This window comes from Arachis hypogaea, chromosome 5 (genome assembly GCF_003086295.3).
Source record: "Arachis hypogaea cultivar Tifrunner chromosome 5, arahy.Tifrunner.gnm2.J5K5, whole genome shotgun sequence".
Classification (NCBI taxonomy): domain Eukaryota; kingdom Viridiplantae; phylum Streptophyta; class Magnoliopsida; order Fabales; family Fabaceae; genus Arachis; species Arachis hypogaea.
The window spans coordinates 109,253,717-109,263,933 of record NC_092040.1 but is presented as its reverse complement, the minus strand read 5'-3'; the positions used below and the strand labels follow the sequence as shown (position 1 = coordinate 109,263,933).

The 10,217-nt window shown below is 31.5% G+C and overlaps 1 protein-coding gene across 1 annotated transcript; it reads right to left on the bottom strand.

Moving 5' to 3' along the window:
• Positions 1–204: 204 nt before the first annotated feature.
• Positions 205–3,053, bottom strand: LOC112802653 (endonuclease 2). Its single transcript, XM_025845967.3, has 9 exons — positions 2,576–3,053; positions 2,321–2,495; positions 2,140–2,247; positions 2,019–2,074; positions 1,682–1,765; positions 1,507–1,599; positions 1,329–1,396; positions 1,148–1,221; positions 205–657 (listed from the first exon to the last, which is right to left on the bottom strand). The coding sequence occupies exons 1-9, from the start codon at positions 2,690–2,692 to the stop codon at positions 542–544; spliced, it is 891 nt and encodes a 296-aa protein (XP_025701752.1). The 5' UTR covers positions 2,693–3,053; the 3' UTR covers positions 205–541.
• Between the last annotated feature and the right edge of the window lie 7,164 nt (positions 3,054–10,217).

Sequence of the window (10,217 nt, the reverse complement as noted above, 5' to 3'; positions counted from 1 at the left end):
TTTTGAGAATATATATTTAACGTTGGATTTTTTATGATATTTTAAAATACTTTTGTCTTAACAAATGTATAGGTATTTTTGTTAGAGTATTCAAAAATTAAGAATAATTTTGGTAACTTATCCTATTTAAAATATTACAAAATATTTCTTACTTATGTGTTAATATATTTTATATTTATTAAAGATCGTCATTAATTATTCTTCTTTTATAATATCTTTTAATTTTTATTTAATAAAATTCAATAATTCATAAAATATTACATATGATACGCATAAAATAAAAAAAGTGACTTGCCTATTTGATATAATGTTACCTAGCATTACTCTTATTTGATATGAAAACAATGCAAGGAACTCAGAACCTATGAGTGCCTTCAAGCATTCTAATGGCTTAGCTTAACATTATTCTCTCCTCCTCCTGATCTTTTTTATGTTTATTTTTCCTTTATTCGCTACTGCCATTCGCATAAAATAGAAAAGTGACTTGCGTGCGGAACGAGCCTACTACGGCATCAAACAAGCGTTGCAGCCAATCAATGAATTACATCGACATCACTAACTCTTGGTCAAGAATTTGGTTGAGAGTTGCAGCCAACCGTACTCCTGCTTGAGCTAACCTCAAATTGACGATTGGGTACCGTGAAAGGAAGTAATCATCTGCATATAATAACATTTTTGCGATTTCGTGAGAGGAAAATAATAAAGGTGATTGCTATGGTGCCTAAAAATGTTTGTCTAACTTATCAAAAAGAGTTAAAAATTAATATTTATTTTTAAAAGTATAAAAGTAAATAAATATTAAATATTCAAAAATTACCATAAAAAGTAAGTTAGGCAAAAATTAGACACCAAATTATAGACACTATAGAATTCACCAATAATAAATCATAATAATATATCAAATCAAAACTCCTAGATGCTTGTTTCGATGTCGTTATTTTAGTTAAAAAGATTTTGAATTAAATAATTGAGATTTTTAGCATCATTTGATAATAGTTTAGTAAAAGTAGAATCGCCTAAAAACATAAAATAAAAAATTTCTTTTTAAAAAAAGAACTACAATTTTTATTTTTAGAAAAAGATTTTTTTACAAAATAAAAAAGTTTTGTAATAAATAAATTTTAAATTCAAAAGATATGATGCTTACCTTCTAATACTGAACCCTCTTCGGCATCTTTGTATGCCCATTTGCAAGCATCATCCACACTTTCAGACGCATATCTGAAAAACAAGAAAAATATTTCAATTAATTCTATCTTTTAGGGAATAAAAATGGAGTCTTGGCGGAGTTGTATTATTTTCAACAGAAAATTAAATAATTTACATACGTAGTTGGACATGGGATATCCGTAGCACTGCAGTTCTCCCAATCTTCAATTTGATCCGCCCATTCATTCTGTTCGTTATGACCCAAAAACAAAAGTTATTAAAGTAAAATATTAACGAAGTCAATCTACTAAGATTGATGATAAATTGATAACAAAGTTGTAGCATAGAATTGAATACCTTAATGTTCTGTTGAATTGCATTAACGAAGTCAGTAATGTTAGAATCATAGAACCTTTCAACTTCTGTTTCAATTATGCTGTCGTCCCAGATCTGAACAATTAGACATTGGAGAGTGAATAGATCATAGAATTTTATAATTAATTGACTAAAGTCCGAAATCAAAGAGACTCACATGGTGAAGATTTTCCTTCCTTGTGTACCAGTGAACAGTTATATCGTTTCCTCCCCTGTCAGTGGTAAAGCCACAATGCAGAGGCTGCAGATTTAGCGTGTACAGAGAATGATTAAGTTTATCAACCATATTGCAAATCCAGATGAAAAAAAAAAATACACGATTCTTATTCTTTTTTAATTAATAAATTGATATTTTTAATATGTGAAAAAAATGAAACTGAGAGTTAAATTTAAAAGTAAAGATTCACGTGGACTTAGTTCTCAATTATCAATTTCATATGAAAATCAGTGACTGTAGGTGTGTGAGTTTCACCTAGGGAAAATATGATGCATACCTGGTGAATGTCGCCCATAAAGTGTGATAGGAAGTAAAGTGCTTGTGTGAGGTTATCTGAATAATGGAGAATTTTTAGTTTCCAAGGAGCTTCATATAATATTAATAATAAGATGATTTACATTTAGATTTTGGGACACTCCCGTAGTCGAGGAGCTGGGTGGTGTAATTTGCAATGGCTGCCACAACACATCTTCCCCTGGTTCCAGTGGCCTGATCCACACAATCTCCTGAAGATATGATATGAGTATTAACTATCCTTAAGATCCCGAGATCTGTAATATAATTTCTTTTTAAACATACTCTGGTTGTTGAAGGTGCAAAGGGCGTCAGGAGTATCAGCAAAGTGCAAAGGAGATGACCAAGTGTAGATGAACCTCACATGATCTGCCCACGAACACTTGCTCGACAAATCATTTCCTGCATCCGCCGGCAGCAGTTTCTTCACAGCCGCCGCAGCTCTGCTATTCAGCCGACCCTGTTTAAAATACCAAGTGAAAATGACAATTTTATTCTCCAAAGAAACAAATTAAAATTAAAGGGCAGTAGGTGAGGCACCTGAGCAATCTTACAAACGATGGCATGCCCATCTTCTCCCCATCCTTGGGTACTTGGAAACACAAATAGGAGTGATGAGACTATACCCACTACTAACTGAATTCTGTAGGAACCCATTTCCTACAGGATAAAAATAAGTAAGAGACTACTTTTTGGCTTTCTATATATAGATAGATAGATAGATATATTAACTATATAAGATTATAAGAAATGTTAGACATAAGACAATAACTAAAGTAATTTTATTTAATTTATGTATGGAATAATTATAATTATATATTTAATATATTTAAAATTATATAATTATTTTATCAATAAATAATAAATACTAATTGAAATAATTTTAAACTATTTGGACTAATTTTTTATTCTCTCCAAAATATTATTCAATTATATAAGAACAATAATTAGGGATATTGGTTGATAGATTTGGAATATACTCATTTCTGAAAATAGTGAGGAAACTAAGAAGTCACCAAAAAATGAGGAAATGATGTAATTTAATATACCTAAATATTATTAATATTATTCGTATATTTCTTCAAAGTAATATTGACTAAAATTGCTAGGAGTAAAAAAATTTAAATTTTCAAATAGAAAGAATTTATGTAAAAAAAATATTTTTCTTCTCAAAATAAAGATTTTTATATTGGGATGAAGTTTTTCTTAGTTTACGCATTCTTCTTTAAGTTTAATATTTTCTATATTATTTTATTTAAATATTACAAAAGTTCAAGATAAACAAATATAAGTTAAAAAAAAAACTTAATTGTCAAATTATAAACATGTTTTACTTTTAGATATTATTAAAGTTATAAAAATAATTTAATACGAATATCTATTTAATTATGCTTCAAAATTAGTTATAAAAACTGGAAATATTTAGTGGTTCTATAAGAATAAAATATAAAATCAATATTATTAAATATTATTTAATTAATTAGTAGAGTGGTAGCAAACGATAATGTATACGGATTGTCACTCTTTTCCATTTCCATTTTCATATAACTTTTTCTATTATCAAACGATAATTATTGTTCACTTTGCTTAAGTACGCTTTTAGTTTTTAAGGTATAAGTCAAAAATTTTATTCGTTTTTAACTTTTTTTTTCATACAAAATCGTCCTTAAGATTCAACTTGGTTTTAAAATTATTTTTTGCAAAAAAATATATTTTTTAAAGATGATTTTGCCTCTTATAATGTTGTTTCTTTTATTTCATTCTCCCGAAATTATTTTGTCTTCCTCCCTAAGAACACGTTCTTGTGAGAACGAGTAATGCTAGTGGTTGAAGAGATTTCGTTGTTAGGAGCTCTATCGAAAGTGTGGTGCTGCATACGTCACTCATCTTCATCGCTGCAGAAAATCATTGTTGAGGTATGCTTACTTTTCATGTATTACCTCTTCACCTCAATTATTTCTTGCATTTGGGTGGTTTGAACTTTACAACATTGTTGCTGCAACTGAGTGATTTTAGAGTTCAATATACGGTACATTGATTATGTATAAATCTAAGTTTTAATGATGATTTATTTTTTTCTTTTCTATTTGTTTTAGTAATGTATTGTGTTAAATAACAGGATTGTCGAAGTAGAAAATGGGATACTTTAATATGAGGGTGTATCATGGGGATGCATTTGGTTATGAAAATGGGGCATTTAAATATTTGAAGGGGCAAACTATAATTATTGAAGAAATTAATGGCGATCGATGGCCTCTGTTTGAGACCTATAAAGAGTTAAGACAGTTTGGTTACTTTGAGTCCAATATCTTAGCATTATGGTATAAAGATTTCACAGTGAAAAATTTTGAGAATAACTTGAAAATGTTAAAAAGTGACTCAGATGCAATTGAGATGTGCAGAATAGATTAGATCAGAAGCATGGTGAATTTGTTTGTGGTCCATGATGTTGGAGATGAAGAGGAGTTTCCTGAAGTTGGTTATATTGATGTTGGGGGAGTTAACGGGGGTGTTAAAGGTGATGAGGTTAATGGTGCTGGTCTTGAGATGATGGTTTATGAAGGAGAGCACAAAGGAGTATGCATTAGCAGGATGATGAGCCTGTGACTGAAGCTATGACAGTTGATGATGAGGTCGAAACAGAATTTTAGAATGTGGTAACTCGGAAACATAATGAGAATGTTTTAGAAAATATAAGAGGTAAAGGACAAAGTGGAGGAGATAGTGATAAAGACAATGATGATATGGATAATGTGTCATCTAATGAAGAGGAAAATAGTGCACATAACATCCACTTCACTGACAATAAGGAAGAGTATGAATATGATAGTGAATTTGAAAAAATTAATTTTGTATCTAAGGTGTCTACTACTGTCAAGGGTAAAGGTGTTGTAACAAGTGGGCTAAGTGATGAAGAAAGGGTAGATAATGATGAACTAGAGGTAGACCATATAATTGATGAATATGAGGTGGAGGCTGATGGTCCTGAGGAGGATGTTAATGGTGGATCAGAATGTCAGGGTCAAAGGTTTTTAATCCATAAATCTCAAAAAGACATGACTAACTACAAATGAGAAGTGGGAACACTTTATATTTTTAGGCAAGAATTTAGAATACTGTGAGAGCTTCTGCAGTTTAGACAGCAAGAAATATCACGTTCAAGAAGTGTGATTTATTAAAGGTGGGGACTGTTTGTCAGAAAGAGTACCCCTTTTGGCTTTATGTAAACAGAATTAGGGAGGAGCCAACATGGCAATTAAGAAGCTTGAACTTACAACATACTTGCATGAAAATACACACGATTGGCATAATGCATTCCAAAGGACTAGGAAACCAATTTAAGAATGTGAAATCTAATCCTAAGATCAAGATAAAAGAGTGATGCCTAGACATCTTTAATAGTTTTTAGTTTTCTTAGATTTTAATCAAAATTCTTATATTTTCTAGTGAAATTTCAAAACTAATCAAGAATATGGAGTTGTTTTAGTATTATTATATTTTTAGGAGTTTTTGTTCTCAAAGTAATCAAGAATTAAAACTTTTTTTAACAAAAAAACATAAATACAGTCCAAAGAAGACCCAACCAGGCCTAAAACATCAAAATCAGGCGCCCAGTATCCAACCATCGCCGGCCAACGTTCCCTCACCAAAGCCCGACGGCCTCTCACCAAAGCCTAGCGCTCCCTTGCTAAATTGGACCAATGCCCGACGGCCTCCTAACTAAAGCCCGACCTCCCTTTTCCTTGGAAGCACAAATAGGCCAATGCCCAAATCCAGAAGTAACGTCCGGTACTCCAAGCTTCAAAACTCCCAGGATACAATATTTGCCAAGGCCCAACTCCAATAAAACACTCTTAAGAAGCCTTAATCTCATCAGAAGATTCAAGATTCAAGAGATTATCTAGCATTAATTCTTTCTAAAAAGATAAGATTTGATTGTTAGGATTTATTTCTATATTAGATTTGAATTATTGTTAAGATTTGAATTCAAATTGGTGGTTATCTTATCATTCCTAAAGATAAGATTAGGGTTAGTTGAATTTGAATTTTAGATAGAACTTATGATATAAATAAGTGAATAAGGTTCACAAGAGAGACAATACAAGGGGATCTAGAATCACCATACATACATCTCTCTCATATCTTAGTTTTCTTTCTTTATATCTCTCCAAAATACATCATAAGCCTCTAAAGGCAAGTCTTCAAAACAAGTGCATAATATAAGTGTTTTCAAAATAAGGAGAGAGTCTAAAATTAAAGCAGAATAAAATGTCTTCTTCTCTATCCTTCCAGATAAACCTCCCGTTCGCTGAGAAGCACCGGGACCTGCATCTGAAAAGTAATAATTTTCAAAACGGGTGAGAACATCATCCCTTACGGGGTTCTTAGCAGGGCAATGATTATAAATAGACACTATGTAAAACCACATAAACCCACTAGGCAATCCTAATCTCCAATCACACAAAGTTCAAGCCTAGGGTTCTTACTAATCCGATCAAGGTAGATAAACTAAATCTCAACGATATTAGTGATCTTTAAATCTCAATTTCTCCTTATACAAATCATCATCTCTCTCAATATCATAGATTTTCAACTCATTTAATAATTTAATATTAAAATTTAGTTTCAATATTATCAACTCATTCTCAGTTTGTTTTCTCCACAATTCTCAATCATCACCTCTCATCAAGAACAACTCTTAGCGTCACCACCGTCAGCATAAGGGATCTCTCAGTTGTGCAAATACATACAAGACAATATAAAAAATATACAAATAGAGATAACAGATAAAACAATTAGAATATAGGTACAATTATTCAAATAGGTAAGTCAAATACAAGATGTACACCCAAACAAAACACACAAATGCAAATGATGTATGTCTACCCTATGGCCAATGAGCTCATCTATCGGTTATACAGCAAAATCCGACATGTTAGGTAGCTAACTCTAGACAGTCCCTTGGTACACGCATCCCCAAGTTCAAACTTGTATTCATTGATCAATGTCCATAGGGGAACATTTGGGAAGGTATAAGTGCCCGGCCACATCTTGTGACAGAGAGTCAACAAAGTCTCAATTCTGATCGGATCAAGCGAAAAAAAAAAACCACCATCCTTGTATATTATCCCAGAAGCTCAAATATCGACTGGGAGCAAGAGGGACAAAACCACAATCATTGCATCTATCCCAGAAGCTCAAATACCGACTGGAAGCAAGCGGGACAAAACCACAATCCTTGCATCTACCCCAGAAGCTCAATTATCAATCAAACTCATTCTCATTATCCTCTCAAATCAACTCAATCTCATCATTCAATCATATCATCTTATTCTCATCATCCAATCGTATCAACTCATTCTCATCATCCAATCGTATCAACTCATTCTCATCATCCAATCATATCAACTCATTCCTGCAATGACTTCTAACTCACTTCAACTCAATTTTTTTCCAACATTTTCTATCCTTTAATTCACCGGTTCTATACCCGTTAAGCCGTTATAGGATTTACAAAAGTTTGGAACATTAAGGAAATAGTTTAAAGGCATAATATTCATTCCAAATCCTAGAAACTAGTTATCGGATCTTAAATAGGGGTTATAGAATTGAAATAGCAAATCGAATAGGAAAAAATAGTTAAAAATCATCTTTGAAAAACAAGATAGTTGTGCATATGCACGCCTCGTGCATGCGCACAAATCCCCCTTTGCGCGTACGCGCAGAAAACGCATGAAAAATATTCAATTCTGGAAATACGGGTTGTGCGTACGTATGCCTCGTGTGTACGCGCAACTCTGTTTTTGTGCGTGCGCATGAAACTCGCACAAAATCTTTTCTCTTCTGTTACACCCTTCATGCATATGCATGGGTCATACGTACGCATGACATCAGTTTTTTGCAACTTTAGCAAAATTCAATTTTAAACCCACAAATTCAAACTCTCATAACTTCTTTTTACAAAATTCTATTTTTTTTATTTTTAGATAGTTTTAAATATTTCTCCCTTAGCTTTAATTTAAGACATATCTCATTCAAATCCAAACTCCAAGCGCCAAGTTATAACCCGTCAAAGTTGGTTAAAAATATTATTTTTACCAATTTCACCTAGTCCCTTAATTCCATCCATTCTCAATTCAATTCAATCCTAAACCAGTTCAAAACTATTTCTACACATCCCAAACACTCATTCATCAATCCTCAACTATTTCAATCCTAAATTAACCTACTTCCAACTTATTTAACATATTCTATTAACTATATCTATATTCATCAATAATATATAACATTCATATATTTAAACTCTCAATCAATTAATAATCAATCCTCTCATTCTCATATAATAATTTACACCGCACCTCAACTTACCATATAGGAAATTTCTTCACTCTATTCACGGCCTCCCTCCCAATTTTCACAAATCGCAATATTTATACATCTAATTCTCAATTAAAACTTTAACATGCATACTCATTTTCATGCAACATGACACCAACATATATTACAATATCCACTTGCAACAATATCACATCACACTCCTCAATTTTATGTCAAAACTCATCAACCAACATGATACTCATATTAGCCATTATTCAAACACATTAACCATCAATTCTATTCAACTTATCCTAGGGACAAATAACCTAAATTTTCACATAACCTTGGATAATGTCTACTCAAACCTACTACCCATACTTTAACAAAAAGTGGCTAGTTGTATTAACCACAATCAAGCAAGCCAAAGATGTAAAAAGACCCATGATTATGAACTTGACATTTTCCATGAAAAGCCAAGAAAACCAAGTCCTTAGCACTATAATATCAAAAAGGGAACATGATCTTGGTAGTCAATGAAGATTTTGAAAATGAAATATTAGAAGATGATAGTTAGCGATCAAATAGAAAAAGATGAAATGATCTGCATCATCAAAAGAGCCAAAAAGAGTTGGTCCAAAGAAAGAAGAAGCAACCAAAGGCAGAACCCAAAGGCTAATGCTGTGATATAATTCAACTGTGAGAGAATAGCTTCAAACTTAAATCCCACAAAGAAGAATAAAGAAAAAAACGAACGTGGTATTTTTGGTGCCACACTCAGTGATTTTGAGGAGTAACTTGAGATGCATTGGTTATCATCTAACAAATAGAAGACAAAGATACATTGCTTTGGCACCTCAATCCAGTTGCAGCTTCATTGATAAAGCCATTCTCTTTCAGGAACCTCCAATAATTATTTTCTTTTTCTCCTTGTTTTTGTTTTTTCTATAAAATGGTTATTTGGTTTTTTCTTTCTATTATATATTTTGTTAGTTGTCCTAATTTGTATCTATCTGTATTATTTTTCCAACAAATTAAATGAGCACACAATAGTTATTTTATTGACCAATTTAAAGATTAATTATTTTAGAAAATTTTAGTTTTTTAACGTACTCACTAGATCAATCACTAAGAATAATTAATGACCAATTTATAACAAACATATTTTTGGGAATCATTTGATTTCTTGATTGCTCAGTGAGTCTGTTGCAATTTTTAATTACAAATAGTTAGTTAGACAAGGTTCAGTCTAACAAATATTTATTTATTTGTAATACCTATCGTATTAGTATCCTATAGTGAAATTAATGCCAATAGATCATATATAAATAAATATATGAATTCTTAGATCTCAATAAAAGGAATATCTCCGCTCTCTCTACTCTGCTATTCTATAGAACGTTTGAAGGACTTGAACCGTTCCTCACGTGAAATCTCAATAATTTATTTACTTCTTTCTTTCCTTCTTTCTTTTCTTATTTACTTTTAGATTAACTCAATAATTAATTAACCTACATAAATTTTAAATCTCCGAAGTTTTTGTTGCGATTGGTAGATTATTTTGGTTGTTTCCCAGCACACCATATAATCATATATTAATATATTAATGCTAAAAGTTATTTAAATGAAGCCAATGTTCACGTGTTAATTACTCGCCGGTTATTTACCAAAATAATAGTTCGGATAAACAAGATCCGAATATTCTATTGTGCTGTTCCCTCAGACCTCGTGCATTATTGGTTTTTTTTGTTTGTTAATTGGAGTTTCTTTTTCCTTCTTCTTCTTTTTTATTTTTTTACTTTTTAAGAGATTGATAATTGGAATTCTGAAGTGAAAGAGACAAGAAAAAAATCATACAATATTATAT